Source organism: Saccostrea echinata, unplaced genomic scaffold (genome assembly GCF_033153115.1).
Source record: "Saccostrea echinata isolate AGI-Se365-2 ecotype Australia unplaced genomic scaffold, CSIRO_AGI_Sech_v1 ptg000023l, whole genome shotgun sequence".
Classification (NCBI taxonomy): domain Eukaryota; kingdom Metazoa; phylum Mollusca; class Bivalvia; order Ostreida; family Ostreidae; genus Saccostrea; species Saccostrea echinata.
Genome location: NW_026889772.1, coordinates 9,870,093 through 9,887,598, shown reverse-complemented (window position 1 = coordinate 9,887,598; position 17,506 = coordinate 9,870,093). Strand labels below are relative to the sequence as shown.

At 32.8% G+C, this 17,506-nt stretch overlaps 2 protein-coding genes across 2 annotated transcripts; both read left to right on the top strand.

Annotated features, from left to right (window-relative positions):
- The first annotated feature begins 206 nt into the window (after nucleotides 1-206).
- On the top strand, nucleotides 207-7,937 carry LOC133191167 (glutathione-independent glyoxalase DJR-1.1-like). Its single transcript, XM_061326887.1, has 5 exons — nucleotides 207-334; nucleotides 2,303-2,464; nucleotides 3,736-3,805; nucleotides 6,286-6,369; nucleotides 7,568-7,937. Exons 1-5 carry the CDS (start codon nucleotides 251-253, stop codon nucleotides 7,732-7,734), a joined length of 567 nt encoding a protein of 188 aa, XP_061182871.1. The 5' UTR covers nucleotides 207-250; the 3' UTR covers nucleotides 7,735-7,937.
- Nucleotides 7,938-8,828: 891 nt separating this feature from the next.
- LOC133191166 (protein CDV3 homolog) lies at nucleotides 8,829-17,337 on the top strand. Its single transcript, XM_061326886.1, has 5 exons — nucleotides 8,829-9,180; nucleotides 13,336-13,415; nucleotides 13,610-13,761; nucleotides 14,172-14,385; nucleotides 14,766-17,337. The coding sequence occupies exons 1-5, from the start codon at nucleotides 8,977-8,979 to the stop codon at nucleotides 14,881-14,883; spliced, it is 768 nt and encodes a 255-aa protein (XP_061182870.1). The 5' UTR covers nucleotides 8,829-8,976; the 3' UTR covers nucleotides 14,884-17,337.
- Nucleotides 17,338-17,506: the final 169 nt, after the last annotated feature.

The following is a 17,506-nucleotide window of genomic DNA, read 5'->3' as shown; positions in this document are numbered from 1 at the left end:
CTTTTGACATGTCGAGAGGGAAAAAAAATAAATGCACTTATAATATTAACAATATTGACATTTTAAAGAAATATAATTTTTTCACATGACTTAATATAACTTGGGGAGAGATATTAAAATATTAATGAAATTCAAGCACTTGTCACCGTTTCCGGATAAATGGAGACTGACGTAGGGACTGGATTTACACACATTTTTACACAGTGTTGCACGGATAATTACGCAGTCTTTTTGCAAACATTTTGATAAGATGCCGACTGCTGCTGTGTTGCTGGCAGAAGGTGCCGAAGAAATGGAAACTGTCATTTCAGTTGATGTCTTGCGTCGTGGAGGCGTATGTTTAGAATATCATTTTTTGATGTAAAGTGAAAGTAGATTCTCATGCCGGCTGTGTTGCATCTCATCTTGACCTACACGTGTTAAAGTGTTTGACGCCGACCATCAAGTTTCCGTGGTTATAATATAAACTAAAAATGCACATTGTTTAGAAAACAAATCCTTCAAAAAGTCCTTATATGATAAAGATTATTTGAAGTGAAAATAATAACTTTACTGCCTTGCTTGTGTCAAGTAAAAAAAAAAATTAAAGCTCACCTGAGTTGAAAGCTTGAATGAGCTTTTCTGATCATATTTTGTCCAAAGTCTGTTTGTTTGTAAACTTTAAATATTTTTGTTCTATATTTTCCAGAATCGCTAAGTTTCTTCTGCAAGTCACACCTTTTTATATCCCCTTCAAAAAAGGGGCCTGCCAGTTGGTCTGTATGTGAATCAGAATGTCAGTAGACCAAAGCTTGTCCGCTCAATATCTTGAGAAACCCTTGGTTTGACAGACATCAAACTTGGTACACTGTTACCCCCTGAAGAAAAGATGACCCCTTTTGATTTTCAGGTCACAAGATCAAAGATTAAGGTGAAACAACTCTAGACATGGGAAAATCTTGTCCATTCAATATCTTGAGAACTATTTGCTTGACAGACATCAAACTTGGTACATTGGTTTTCCCTGAAAGGTAGATGACCCTATAGATTGGGAGGTCACAGGGTCAAAGGTCGAGAGTCAAATTAATGACCACTCCATATCTTGAGACCCCTTTGCTTGACAGACATCAAACTTGTCACACTGGTACCCACTGAAGAAATAGTTTACCACTGTAGATTTTGAGGTCACAAGGTCAGAGGTAAACTATTCTAGACAGGAAGACATTGTTAGTTCAGTTTCTTGAGAACTATTTGCTTTACAGACATCAATTTTGGTACTTTGGTACCCTCTAAGAAGTAAATTACCCCTAATGATATTGAGGTCTTTGAGAAATTGAACTTGGTATTATGTTTGTCCGTGATAGAAGATGACCATTTGTTTTCACTATCATTACAGACATTCAAAATTTAAATTTGTTCCCTTTCTAAAGTTGCCAAATATGATGTTTCTGATCATTCTCAAACATTTCCCGAGATATCTGGTAAAGAAAGATCTTTTTTTAAAAACATTACTTCTTTCAAACTCCATTTGCAGAGTTTATATTCTTGTTAATTGTAGATTACCAAAGATTCCCAACACCTACCTTATTTTTGTGAGATTTTCATTTGGTATTTATCAGGGAGACATAATTTTTATGAATTTTAATTTTTGTTCTGTATAATTTTTACTTGTACAAAAAAAACCCAAAAATTTAAATTTTCCAAGCAGTGGTCTTGGGTAATTATGTGAAAATTAAGTTCTCGTGAATAAAAAGTTATTTACAGCACTTACGGTGACTGCTTAGTTAGTCTTCAAGGCTTATGCAAAACTATTTCTTTTTCTCCAGTTGCTTGTTTAACTGTTGGAAAAGTGTCAAATAATATTATTCAATAATTTATTTCTGCTGACAAAGTTGAAAGAAAAGCTTGTTTTCAATAATTTTTGTTTACAAAAGTTTTCAAAATCTTCATTTAGTGCATTATTCTAAATAAAGGTAGAGACATAGTTTAGATTCATATTTATTCATATCTTGGGCCCTAGGCTCAGGGTTGTGGCAGTGTTTGAAACTCACCATAAAATTAGCTAGATATGTACATACGGAACTGACTGCTGATAAAAGTTGCCAACCCTGTCAAAGATCCACTAGCGTGAAAAAAGTTGAAATTTTAACATGACCAACCGGGCATCGATACAAGGAAATTCAGTTGTCTGCAGTGAAATTAATGGTTTTGGGTGGTCGGGTGTGTGGTTATTTCGAACACTGGGATGTGATCGTAATTATTTGTGTACACTTTTACATAAAAGCAGGTGGAAATAGCTAACTTAATATTGTTTAAATTGTAGATAGATGTGAAGTTGGTAGGGTTACATGGAAGTGAGCCGGTACACTGCAGCAGAGATGTGAAAATTGTGCCGGACACCACTCTGGCAGAGGCCCAGAAGTCAGCTCCATATGATGTAGTTGTCATGCCAGGGGGAGGAAACGGAGCCAAGAATCTCGCAGCTGTGAGTGATTTGATTCATAGGATTGAGCTGAAGGCTCAAGTGAGCTATTCTGATCAAATTGTCGTCATTGTTGTTCAATGTCATTGTAAACTTTTCACAATTTCATATTCTTCTCCAGAACAAATGGACCAATTTCAACCAAACTTGGCACAAAGTATCCTTGGAGAAAGGGGCCATGGCCTCTCAAAAGAGGAGATAATGAAGAAAGGAAAAAATATGTAGGGTGTCAGAAAATTTTCTGGTGAACCACTGAGCCAAAAAAAGATGAAACTTATTTGAAAGTTTCCTGACATAATGTAGATTCATATTTGATCAAATAATTTTCTCTGGGTGTAGGTAGGGCCATAACCTGGGGATCAAAGTTTTACATAGAGAAGATAGAAATTTTCTTTAAAATCTTCTTCTCAGGAACAAAAAGACCATGATTAATGGACTAATATGCAAGCATCCCAGCAACTGCAAATTCAATTTGTTCAGATCATGGCCTCTGGGGATAGGATTGGTTCACAATACTTATAGGGATCAAAGTGTTACATTAGAATACATGTATATAAGAAAAATGTTTTTAAATCTTCCTCTATAGAACAGTAGGACCATGATTAGTAATTTTAATATTCAAGCATCCCTTGGTAACGCAGATTCAGGTTTCTTCAAATCATGGCCCCCATTGGTAAGATGGGGCCATTATATGGGATCAAAGTTTTAACATGGGAATATATATAGGAATGTATGTTTAAAAATCTTCTTTTCAAGTATAGCAGGACCAGGATTAGTAATATTTATTGGGGTTATGCAGATTCTAGCTTGTTCAAAGTATGATCACTGGGGGTAGGTTGGGGCCTCAATAGGGTATCAAAGTTTGACATGGGAATATATGATAAGTCTTTTTTCATGAACAATAGCATCATGATTAGTGATAAAATATGCAAACATTGTCAAGTCATGTAGTTTAAAGTTTTTGATCTCTGAGGGGTAGGATGGGTCCACAATAGAGAATCAAGGAAAAAATCTTGTTAAGAACACATGGTATGATTAGACATAGTAATATGCATACATCTTCAGGTAGTGTTGAAATCATGGCCCCAGGGATAGGGTGAGGTCAGTGTACTGAAGAACAGCAGGGCCAAGGTGATTCAGGTGAGCACTGTAGCCCATGATCCTCTTTTTTTTTTTTTTTTTTTTTTTAGTCTGTAGGGCTACATGTATCCTATGAAATATTACAAGGAAAATATTCTGGAAATTATTTATTTTGTCTTTTTTTTTTATTTCAGTCATCTGAGGTTAAAAGTCTCCTAGAGTCCCAAGTGAAGAACCACAAGTTAATTGCTGCAATTTGTGCAGGTAGAAGATTCTTTTCTCAGTTGATCTCTTAAGTTTGTTCTTGAGTCTGGTCTTAAATCAGAGTTGAATATGAATATGTAAATCATTTCTTATTTAAGAGACCTTTACATGCTGTATTGCAAGATTGTCTTTACCAGAGGTAAACATTGACTTTCAGATTCACTTGCCCAAATGGCAAGTGAACTCAACTTTGATTTGTTTAAATAAAAAGCTTGGTTGCACAAACTTCAGAGAGAGGAAAACATTATTTATTAATGTAAATATTTAGGAGAAGAAAATATAAACATACTGTCAAATACTAAATACTGTATATTAATTCAGTAATGTGATTTGCCTGTTCAAAATGTTGATGTGCTGGTGAAAGATTAAAAATTTTTTGGCACACTATACCAATGTCCTTGTTCACGAAAGCTGTAAACCTTTAAATAAAATTCCATTTTTATGCCCCGCCATGAATATGGCCGGGGCATATAGTGTTTGTCATGTCCGTCTTCCGTCCTTCTGTCCTTCCGTCTGTCCTTCCGTCACACTTTGCGTTTAGCTCTGTTCAAAGCTCAGTTTCAAAGAAACTATCCAAGATATTTTTATCAAACTTCATATGCTGATAGATATTGATGAGGGCTATGCAACTGCATCAACATTTTTTGACCTTGACCTTTCCTTTGACCTTGACCTCACTTTTCTTAAATTAGTGTTTAGCTCAGTTTTAAAGATACCATTCAAGATAGTGTAATGAAACTTCATATGTTGATACCTACTGATGTAAGCTATTCAACTGCATCAACATTTTTTGACCTTGACCTTTCTTTTGACCTTGACCTCACTTTTCTTAAATTAGTGTTTAGCTCAGTTTTAAAGATACCATTCAAGAAAGTGTAATCAAACTTCATATGTTGATACATACTGATGTAAGCTATTCAACTGCATCAACATTTTTTGACCTTGACCTTACTTTTGACCTTGACCTCACTTTTCTTAAATTGGTGTTTAGCTCAGTTTTAAAGATACCATTCAAGATAGTGTAATCAAACTTCATATGTTGATACATACTGATGTATGCTTTTCAATTGCATCAACATTTTTTTGACCTTGACCTTTCTTTTGACCTTGACCTCACTTTCCTTAAATTAGTGTTAAGCTCAGTTTTAATGAAACCATTCAAGATATTTTTAACAAACTTCATATCCTGATACATACATTCAAGATAGTGTAATCAAACTTCATATGTTGATACATACTGATGTAACCTTTTCAACTGCATCAACATTTTTTGACCTTGACCTTTCCTCTGACCTTGACCTCACTTTTCTTAAATTAGTGTCAAACTTCATATGCTGATACATACCAATAAGAGCTATTCAACTGCATCAATATATTTTGACCTTGACCTTTTCTTTGACCTTGACCTCACTTTTCTTAAATTAGTGTTTAGCTCATTTTTAAAGAAACCATTCATAATATTTTCATCAAACTTCATATGCTTATACATACTGATGTAACCTTTTTAACTGCATCAACATTTTTTGACCTTGACCTTTCCTCTGACCTTGACCTCACTTTTCTTAAATTAGTGTCAAACTTCATATGCTGATACATACCGATGAGAGCTATTCAACTGCATCAATGTTTTTTGACCTTTACCTTTCCTTTGACCTTGACCTCACTTTTCTCAATTTGTGTTAAAATGTTGCATTACTAATATACCCTCGGCGGGGCATTCATGTCCTATGGACATATTTCTAGTTTTTTTCAATTTTCAATATGGACCTTTTAATTTTGGTTTCTCCCCTACATACTTTGAGGTGACAGCAAAGCCATGCTGAAGTTTGACAGCTATTACAAATATACTTATCATGATCAGGATATGTCATACTAAGCTGAGTATAACTGGTGTTATGTATATTCTGTAAGGAGGCAAATAAACTATATTATATAAATATCTATATTATATAAATATCTATATTATATAAATATCTATATTATATAAATATCTGATTTCATAATAAGAATGTAAGTCATCAGACGGAGTTTTTAAATTTTTTAATTTTTCAAACTTTTTATTAAACTAGGCTATAATTATAAAAGTAAACGGATAGCAATTAAACCATATTATCAACTGTACAATTTATTTAGAATGCTGCTAAGAGATGATCTGGAAAAATAAATAATTGATTATTTATTTCATTCACAAATTATTGTAAGATAAAGATTATATGTTTCTTGAGAAATATTTACTTGCCTGAGGCAATTGGACAACTGTTAATATTGATCCCTGTAGACACAAAAATATGGGAGTGTAGTTACTTACAGTGTGGAGGTTACAATTTAAAAAATTATATCTCAGGAAAAAAAATCAGTGCTATTAACTTGCAAAATGTAGTGAATTATTTAAAAGTACTTGGAATTACTTAAACATTTTATGCAAGTACTCTAACTCAGTGTATCTCTTGAATGTGAATTTTTATTTTAATATATTTCAGCACCAATAGCTTTGGTTAGTCATAAAATAAAGCCAGGATCCAAAGTAACATCACATCCATCAGTCAAAGGAAAAATGGAGGAAGGTAGACATATAATTGCTTATATATTATTTTAAACTGTGTACTGTAAATGAGGAATTTATGCACGAGGATAATTTATGCTAAATATGTGATAAGAAAAAGAAAGATTTTGCATCGGGGGGGGGGGGGGGGGGGGGGGGGGGCTATCTCGAAATCACCTTGTCCATCTACCTCTGTCCGTCCATCTGTCTAGCTGTCTGACTGTCCTTGCAGTCTGTCTGGGCTATAACTTTGCACCAGAGAATTAATGGAAGCTCATACAAAGATTGTTTATGACCTGAGGGTGTGTCTTGACCTTGAGGCAGGGTCTTACTGGCAAGTTCAAGGTCACTGGCAGAGAAAGTATAAAATTTGTGTCTGGTTCTACAACTTACTAACAGAGAAACATTGGAAGTTCAAACCTCATAGAAAGATTGCTTATGACCGGAAAATGTGTCATGACCTTGACCCAATGTCATTTGATTAAGCTCAATGTCACTTTAGAAAAATGTTGAATTCTTGTCCTGACCATATCTTGAATTGGAGAACATTAGAGGCTCATACTTCTCAAAAATATTGTATATCACCTGAGGGTATTATTGACTTTGACCCAAGAACATTCCAGCAAGAAAAAGTTTATTAGTTGTGTCCAGAAAAATCTTGTGTTAGAAAGCTTCTTTATTTGGTGTAGATTCAAGCTTCTTCAAATTATGGCCCCCAGGGCTGGGGTGGACCACTATAAGTGAGCAAAATTTTCACTGGCATAGAGGGAAAAATCCTTAATAATCTTTTTTGCAAGAACAGAAGGGCATATTGATTCACATATGTAAATCTAATTGTAGTGAAAATTAAAACTTATTCAATTTGAAATCATTCTTCATCAGAAAGGCAACCATTTTTACTAAGCTTAGATGACTTTGTGCCTCCATATACATTATAACATTATTGAAATTGTTGAATTTTTGCAAAACTTGGTGGCTACTGTAAATAAGTTTCAGTTTTCTGCATATTTATTTCTTAGAAAGGTTACCCTGGTCCAGTAGTTGACTGAGGAGAGAGAAGTCTTTTTTTTTTTTTTTTTTTTTTTGGAAAAGGGGCGGGGGGGGGGGGGGGGGGGGGGAGAGAGAGAGAGAGAGAGGGGGTGTTAATGTATATAACTTTGAATGTTAATAATTTAATGAAACTATTCACTGAATTTTTTGGTGTTTTTTGCTCTCCAAAGGTGGCTACAAATACAGCGAGGACCGGGTTGTGACTGATGACAAATTGATCACCAGTAGAGGGCCGGGAACCACTTTTGAATTTGCTCTGAAGATTGTGGAAATTCTGCAGGGCAAAGAGAAAGCCCACTCACTTGTGGCACCTATGCTGTTGAAATTGGGATATTAATGGATTTTTCTTATTATTTGTATATTGGTTTTCTGCTTATTTTCATGCCACTTAATTGATGTTCTAAGCTTTGGTAATTAAGTTCTACTGATGCTTTTTCCCCCTAAAGTGGCATTTGGCATTCAGCATTAAAATACATAATATAATTTACATGTAGTAGTGGGATTTTTGTTTGTTTTAAATGATTAAAGGTAGAAATTTGATAGTTGTTTGATTTAATGAATAATCCATTACAGATTTATTGTTTCAAATGAATAGGATGAATATGAAAAAAACATAATTTTCACTCCCTCCCAATATTCTATACAAATTATCCCCAATGACAGTGATGGAAGAATTAATGTAACATGTATATAGTTTTTTCAAGAGTTCACATCAATTACTGGTAAGTTACACTGATATCATTATCAATGGGCTATATGTGACCTTTGCAGAGAAAAATTCAGTTTAGGAAAAAATAATCAACTTAATTGTCAATGAGAAGGCTGACTGTGTAAAACCAAAAAAAAAAATGTAGGTAGTTTAAATCCTTCTACTTGTAATCGATCGACCAATTTAAGCATATAAACAATTTTTTTTTTTTTTTTTTTTTTTTTTTTGCACAGGGGCTGTGTAAATTTTAATGTTTTGAGATTAGATATTCAAACAAATTATAACTTTTAAACTATCTAAAAACTAATTTACAGATTTTTTTATATAGAAAATTTATGTAAAAAGATGATGATAAAACCTTTTCTTGAGATGAATATTTTAAATATTTTATGTGTGTCTTGATATAAATATGAATAATTTTTAGTAATTTCCTAAGTTTTTGAAAGGAAATTTTGAGGTTTTAGATTTTTACATGTTGCTTTGCATTTTTCAATAAAAGAAATATCAAATTGGTCTGAAATTATTGAGGAGGGGACAAGACCTCATAAGGTGATCAAAATACATGTATTTATAGTATTTGGATTTAAAATAAATAAATATATTTTTATATTAATATCATCAACATTATGAATATTATCTTTTTGTATGTGTCAAAACAGAGATGAAATAATTTTCTAAGAATCCGGAAGTTATTACCTGTGGTATTCTAAAATTACCCACTTCTCTGCATTCGCTGCGGGATTGGTATTCTCATCGTGATACGACAGCATGATCATATGGAGGGAGACTCTTGTGATTTAATAGAACTTTTGGGAGTGTTTAAACATATATGTAAAACTTTTACCTTGATAAATTTAATTAGTACAAGTTATGGCAGAGTCAAGTCTTGACGATTTTTTCGCGAAGAAGGACAAAAGTAAAAAGAAAAGTAAATCAAAAATAACCCCTGGTGACATTTTGTCACAGCAGGAAAAAGAGCTAGGTTCTGTCAAGAAAGAAAAGAAAAAGAAGAAGAAAGATGGCGAACCTACACAAACGTCTGCTTCAGGAGCTGAGGGTCAAACGAAAAAGACGGTAAATACAGGAGTCTGGCCAGTCCAGGTGTTGTATAACACCTGCATATGCTGTGTTCAGATTAACATATACAGTTGTATACACACACACAAAGCAGTTGGTACTTGGTAATTTTTTGCGGAGCTGTTTATGGTTATATGAAAATTATCTTTGCTCTTAGATAGTGACTTATCCGGTTACAATAATGATGAACTAAAAAAAATTAGAAGTATAGAACAGCATGACGCAAGCTTTTTATTGATTCGTGGGTGTAATTAATATTCCGTCCACTGTCACTGGTTCTTCAGGTATCGCCCTATCTACCTGTTCACTTGAGTCCATTTGCCTTAATTCTTGTTCGCCTTGTATACTTTTCACCATATCCCATTTGCCCTGTTGTAAATATGTCGGTATTTCTGTTGAATTTTAAGTCATTTCTGTAATAAATCAAATTCTTAGAGAAAAATTCACGAAATTCAATGAAATCAAAGTAAATTATAAAAATTAGCTGACTATGTCAGATGAACAGACTTTAAAATTTTAGAGCGAACCGACTCTGGGCGAACAAGAATTAGGATGAACTACATTAAGGCTGAACACGATTTGGGATGAACAAACATACATTCAGTTCTTCCCTAGATACTGAAAGAAATCGATTAATGAACAATTTCAGTGCATAACATTACAAAAAAAAAAAAAAAATTTAAAGTTTGTCATTTCAAGTAAAACGGTTTTACTGAATTATATTCAGTTACAAGTAATTGAAAAAATGGTCAATTACAAATTACTTTCAATTACTTTGAAAAATATAATTAGTTACAATTACTTTTTTCAATTACCCCATCCCTGGTAAAACCCCAGTTAACAGGTCCAGCACAATACCCTGATAAAGGTATATAGCTTGATAGAGCTATATACCTTTATCAAGGTATTACAAATACCTTAATCAAGGTATTTTATGTAATGAAAATACAAAAAAATCTGAAAAAATTAAATTTAAATGTCGAATTATAAGTTGTGGTCAGTGTGTTCACTTGTGCATTAAAAGTACTCAGGTATCAAAAAGACAGCATAAAAGAATGTCTCCTTACATGACATGATTTTATACTGATTTCTTTGTGTTTGAGTACTTTACATGCATGAGTGAATTTACTGACAACAACTCAGAACTCGACTTTCAGTATTTTTTTTTTTTAAGGATTTTTTTTGTATTTTCATTACATGAAATACCTTGATCAATATTTGTAATACCTTGATAAAGCTATATAGCTTTATCAAGCTATATACCTTTATCAGGGTATTGTGCTGGACCTGAGTCAAGCTAGTTCTGTATTATAATTCCAAATTATTTAATATATTGTTTCCCTGATTATTTTTCATGTTCTGAGTATTTTGGTAGATAGAAATATGTAATATCCAAATTATGATAAAATTCCAGCGGAACTGTTCTGCTTGTGAAAAACAAACTTCTCAAGTACTATTGATGAGTTAGTAGAATATTTTATCATTCAACAGTTTAGCAATAGAATTTGTCCCAGTGACATATATTTACAGTGTTCAAAGTAACAAGTAGATTTCTGAAAATTTTGTAGGACATCTCAAAGTTATTGTTCCAAACAATAAATACTAATAAATGTATACTTCCTGTCAAACAAATTTTTGTGTGTCAGATCTTTCACAGTTTTCATGTACTCTGAACAAGGGTCAATGAACTCTACTTTATGCAAGCATTTTTCCAACATTCTCATGATCACATGATCATGATCACAATTTTGAATTCCAAGTTCACAAGACTATGTCCATAAATGTTACGGTTCCATCATATAAATTTATGGGAAGTAAAAACAAAAGTGCAAGGAACAGTACATGTATTAATGCACCTATCCTTAAATAAAAAAATGTGAATCTATTAGTATCTGTTATCCAAGCAATATCAGTCCTAACCTCTTATAGAATACTGGGTGATGAAAGTCTGATACAAAAAATTTAAAATAAGATAAGACTAGAACAAACCTGTGGACTGTGCAACACCTGGTTCTCAGATAAATTTTCAAAGTACCTGGTACAAATTTATGAAAATGGCACTCAGATGTATTAATTTTGCTCATTTTAAGAGTTTTCAGAATAAACGTTGTTTAAAGTTTAAATTATATATTTGTGCCCTGCAATGAATATGGCCAAGGCATATTGCATTTGTCATGTCCATCCTTCTATCCTTGTCTGTTATTCCATCACATTTTGCATTTAGCTCAGTTTTCAAAAAACTATTTGAAATATTTTTATCAAACTTCATATGCTGATACATATTGATGAAAAATATTCAACTGTCTCAGCATTTTTTGACCTTGACCTTTGCTTTGACCTTAACCTTTTCAAAAAATTGTCTTTTAATTAGCCCAGTTACAAAGAAACTACTCCAGATGTTTTTATCGAAAGTTATATGCTGATACTTTTGGTGAGAGCTATTCAATTTAATCATTTTTTTGACTTAGACCTTTCCTTTGACCTTGAACTTACTTTTTAAAATTGTGTTGAGGTCAGTTTAAAAAAAATTATTCAAAACATCTTTATGAAACCTTATATGCTGATACATGTTTGTAAGAGCTATCCAGCTTGATCAACATTTTTATGCATGCCATGAATATGGCCGGGGCATATAGTGTTTGTCCGGGGATCGAAATTAACAGGATTTTAAAAAGGGCAAGTAAAATTAGTCATGTTAGTAGACACTTGAAATTTTTTTAGTGTATGGTGATTCTCGACCTTGATTGTCTCTTATCTGTTTTCTTTTCTCGGTAATCTGTAATTTGCTTTTTTGAAACTTTATTTAAATAGAGTCATGCAAAAGCTTAGATAGGAGGCTAATTAGAGCAGCCATTTCTATCCTTTTTTTATTATATTCATTTAGAAAATCATATTCAAACAAATGCTTTACAGGTCACAAAAACGAGTTGATTATAAATTTTGAACAAAAAGGTCACAAAAACAAGTTGATTAAAAACATTGATGATCCAACATCAGATCACATTAATGAAAATAACAATACGCCTACGCATTCAGATAATGTTTCAAAGAAAAAGTAAAACTTAATTAAGAAATGGGAGCAAGAATTCCAAATTCCCATCGGGTACAAAAAGACACTACAATTTGGTGTTTTATTATGGAATGAGGGTCAAGAGACCCAACATTGCACCATATGGCCCTGACAAACACTAAAGTTAATTCTGTACTGACCCACTATAGTAGGCTCTGTATTATTATTGATTAAAATAAAGCATGAAAAGGCATTTAAGCATTCTTTTAATTTAAGCTTATAGATCTTTATTTTAGTCTGTAGATTTTATATGTACAGGCTAAAATTTGCCTGTGGTAAAAAAAAATTAATTTCTATCCCAGTTTGTCATTTCCGTCTTCTGTCCCTCCATCCTTCTGTCCTTTCATCCCATCCTTCTCTCTGTCCTTCTGTCACACTTTGCATTTAGCTCAGTTTCAAAGAAACTGTTCAAGATATTTTCATCAAACTTCATATGCTGATACATATTGATGAAAGAGCTATTCAAGTGCATCAGTATTTTTATGCCCCGCATATAGTGTTTGTCATGTCTGTCTTCCGTCTGTCCTTCCGTCACACTTTGTGTTTAGCTCTGTTCAAAGCTCAGTTTCAAAGAAACTATCCAAGATATTTTTATTAAACTTCATATGCTAATAGATATTGATGAGAGCTATGCAACTGCTTCAACCTTGACCTTTCCTTTGACCTTGACCTCACTTTTCTGAAATTTGCATTTAGCGTAGTTTCAAAGAAACTATTCAAGATATTTTTTATGTAAAGTTGTTCACTGATACCTTGTGTCCATTTTTTTTTACTTTGATCTTCCCAGTGACCATTGACTTTACTATTTATTTTGTAAAAAAAAATTAGTTTTAAAGAAATTATTTGAGATATTTTCATCAAACTTCATATACTAGTCTAATACTAATTAACATGTTGCATTTATACCCTAGGTGGGGCCATTATGTTCTATGGACATATTTCCAGTTTAATATTAAACATTATAAAGTTCATTAATCAGTAATTAACCATCTGCCGAATCCCCATAATATCTATAGAGAGATTTACTATACAGGTACTTGATGGTATGCATGATTTGATGTGATTTTTTTATGTCTTTTCAGGAAGATGATGAATGGGTTGATTTTGAACAAGAAACAGAGAAAGACTACACGGGGCTGAGAATTCAGAACCTCCAGATCAAGTGAGTAGATTTGTCACTTACATTTCAAATGCAGTACTTATTAAACATACATACAACCCAATGAATAAAGGTAAACTTGGATTAAATTTTTTTATGAAAATCATTTAAAGTAAGAAACATAAACGTGCATTAAATACATATGGTAAATTTTATTCCATCACAATTACAAAAGATTATGTTTACTCCCATTATAGTAAGGATAAATCAGATCAAGAGGACGAAGGCAATGAGAATGAAAACGATGAGGAGTGCGATGAAAATGGAGAGAGGAGAGAAGGTGCCCAGGGCCCATGGAATGTGAGTCAGGGGCAGACAACTCAACAACAACCAGCACCCCAGGCTGCAGGTAATAAGAAATGTGTCTGTGGTTCTAGTAAACTGAAACAATTGCAGTGTAATTTGTTTAAGTCACTGATAGCGCATGGAGAAGCATTATTAATGGACTCCCTGAGCCAACAATTCAGTAAGCCTATGTTGTGTCGATTTACAATGGACTTAAATGTTCTGGAAAATCAACTTATATCTCCATTATCCAGGGCATAGAATATGGTCTCAACATCACTCCAAAGCTGACCTGTAATGATATCTTATTACAACTTTCATCCTTAGCATACATGTATCTTGAGCATTAGAATCTTCAGTTGCATCTTGAGGCAACAAAAAATTGAAAAGGGGTTGAAATATAGGGAGATTTTATCTCTCACCAGAGGTATCACGTATATGTATAACACAGAGTTGTATTGTATTGTATTGTAGCTGCTCCACCACCTGTGGAGGAAAGTAAATCTGACACAACTCCAGCACGGACTGGTAAATACATCCCACCATCAATGAGGGGAGGAGCTATGAGTGCTAGTTCTACTGATTCACCAGTCAGACCCACCCCCAGGAGGAAAAAGGCGGCTCCCAATTTAAGTAGTGAGGAGGATTTCCCCACTCTGGGAGGGGGACCAACACCTGCAGAGCTCAGGTAGAACAAACAGTGCTGTTTTATCAGATGTACACTTCCTTTGATTTTACATCCCTATCTAGCTATCCTGATTGGGAAAGCTAAAATATTCTTATCCTTGTTATGCTCTGCTGGTTGAAATCCAGAAGAGCTTATGTGATGGTAAAGTGTCTGTTGTCTGTCTGTCCAGTTTCAAGTCCAGGTGCTTCTTTTCTTTTCCTTTGATACATGTACTATCCAGTAGAGCTATAGTCTCAACAGAATTCTGGTTTCTGATATAGATTTTAGCAACTGATTGATATTCCAAAATCAGTATTATAAAATGAAAGATTGGACAGGTACCACATAATTATCAAGCTTAATACATACTTCTTTTGACCTTTGCTCTATTTCTCTTTCAGTGAGCTAAGTGGCTCATCCTTTAACCGAGTGCAGTCAGGAGGGAAGACTATGGAGGACCCAAGCAAGTCCCATCAGTCCCTGTCCCTGGGGAACAAATTCTCTGCTTTACAGGACTAGTGACCAACAGGTTATTGTGAGGGATCCTTCATCATCAAACATTTCCTACGACTTTTTCCTTCAATTTCAAAAAATGGATGAGAGAGAAATTAATTGTGATCAAGTGCTTATTTGAAAACTGATAAAGAATGACAGTGAATGCTTTGTTAAATTTTGAACCATTTGTTTCTTTTAATAATCACAATTTGTTTGGACAAGTATTATTCTGCATGTCTTAGTGTGCCAAGCTATGATGGGAATGAGTGATAGCAGAAAAAGTTTATTGTTACATCTGTAGAACTAGTGATTGATATTTATGTGTGCTCTTTCTTTTTCTATGCATACAATAATGACTGAGTGATACATGTATTGTTTAAGTTTAAAGAATTAAAAAATTCGAACTTTTATTTTACTCTTACAAGTAGAAATCAAAGATTTAAACATTATGATTAAGTCAATTTTCATGTCTTCCTTTATTTTTGGCTTATTCCTCCAGAAATTGTTACCAATTCAATTGGATAAAAATTCCTTTTATACATTTAATAATGGTACGTGTACTTTTATTGTAAATGGGTGTATTGCTTAAAAGGTTATATTCATCTGTTCATCATTTACTGTACACAACATTTTATTTGTTGTGTTGAAAAATTGTTAATATCATATATTTGCAACAAGGTTGCAGACAGTAATTAAGGACATACGCAGTGTAGTTTGGAACTTTATTTTTTATTCTCTGTATTATTGAAGAGTTCCAATAATTGAAGGAGATTTTTATAATGTCTAATGATGCTGTACCTTTTGTAAAACAAATTTTGAGAAAATACTAGGGATGTCAACGAATAGTCGACTATTCGACTATCAGTCGAATGGACTGACGATCGAAAAATGAAACGACATTCGAATATTATTACAAATAAATAAATGCAACAAAAGAGTGATAACGAGATGAAATTCTCATCTCAAAATTTGAGAAACCGTCTTTTCTCAAAAAAGTCGATGATTAATTTCCTCAACAAAAAACGGTTGATTTTCCATGTACGTAAAGAAAGTACAGTAATTATAAGTTCCTCACTACTGCGACAATTATCTGTCAGTAATAGTGTCGTTTTTGTAATAAATTACCCACCAATATACTGGGCTTTGTTTGTAAAAATTAATTGGACTTGATCTTAAATCGTGTATCAATTATCTTTTGTAATTATTAAGACTGCTCAAATGTAAAGAACGAACCATAGCTGTGTCATGTTTTGACACTTCGATAATTATTAAAAGAATTCGCTTACATTTAAAACTGTTTAAGGACATCTTCATAGCCTGAGCAATCAATAATTGAATAAGCAGTATCTAACTGTTTAACAATTTTACAGGCACCTGACGTGTGGATAGTGTGATATTAATCCCCTCCCCCAATTTATTTCATAATAAACTTTGAATTAAAAAAATTTTGACTGGCAATTTTTTATACTTACTATAATAGACACTAACTGCACGTACAGACCGATTTATGAATTTGATTGACAGGGAAATCATACATTATTTTTGGAGAATTAGGTTTCTTAATTTATTTCATATAAACATGTGTTACGTTGCATTAATTTTGATGTTACCTTTTAAATAGATTTAAGTAAAGAGGTTTTTGAGTTATAATATGTCATATACTAGTGAAGTTTGAAATAAAATTTTATTTTCAGAAAATGTTCCGAATATTTGACTATCGTTCGAATAATGCAGTCGAATAATCGACTAAGGAAAATAAATATTTTGACATCCCCAGAAAATACCCAACTGAAACTGCATACTTATGTTTGGTAATTTTTTTTTTTATATCACAAGGAATTTCATCATTTGATACCTATTTAAAACCCCTGATAATGTATGATGATTTTGTCAAAGAACATCAGATGGTACTATGATTTTATATCAAGAAAATTTTAAAAATTATTAAAGGGTAAGGTATGTTGTAAGATATGTTGCGTATGACCTTAAATAGTCTTTGAATTGGAATTTTTTGTAGTTTATATCACACCTATGGTGCAACTGGTCATGTTTTTAGCATCATTTATACATATATTGTAACATCTAAGCCTTCTTTATACTATGTATTGCTGCGAGTGTTTTATGTCAACAGCTAATCAGAATTAATAAGCATATACTAGAATTTCTGATTATATGTTGCAGAGTAATTGAACGCTACAAAATGAATCCATCCCACTATGTATTCGCAGCCCCATGTGTGAAGGTAATGTGTGATAAATATAAAACACTTTTGTTACACTACATTGTTATTCATTGTGTCTTTAGGTAGACATGTTGGATGTCAGTGGCTCACAAGTCACCACTGGCAAGGCTTACTGTCCATTTTGTGTCAACAGAAAAAAAAATTTAACATTACAAATATTTCAATTTGATACTCTTATATCTGTCAACATTACACATCAAAAGACTGTATGTTGGACTTTAAATGGATTTTTTTTTTTAAATACTGATATTTTAATAACTGGGCATGCAATATTTTATGCCATATATTTCTCCTCATATTTTTGTTAATTGAAGTGTCATAAAATAAATATATCTTATAAATTTATTAGCCTAAGGGAATTATTCATGTAATAGTCTTGGTGAGTTTATGATTTAAAACTTGTTT

Coding starts and splice junctions, on each gene's coding strand:
- LOC133191167 (XM_061326887.1), top strand. CDS start 251: ATGCCGACTGCTGCTGTGTTGCTGGCAGAAGGTGCCGAAGAAATGGAA. Junction 2,465..3,735: donor GAGCCAAGAATCTCGCAGCT/GTGAGTGATTTG, acceptor TTTTTATTTCAG/TCATCTGAGGTTAAAAGTCT. Junction 6,370..7,567: donor CAAAGGAAAAATGGAGGAAG/GTAGACATATAA, acceptor TGCTCTCCAAAG/GTGGCTACAAATACAGCGAG.
- LOC133191166 (XM_061326886.1), top strand. CDS start 8,977: ATGGCAGAGTCAAGTCTTGACGATTTTTTCGCGAAGAAGGACAAAAGT. Junction 13,416..13,609: donor ATTCAGAACCTCCAGATCAA/GTGAGTAGATTT, acceptor CTCCCATTATAG/TAAGGATAAATCAGATCAAG. Junction 13,762..14,171: donor ACCAGCACCCCAGGCTGCAG/GTAATAAGAAAT, acceptor ATTGTATTGTAG/CTGCTCCACCACCTGTGGAG.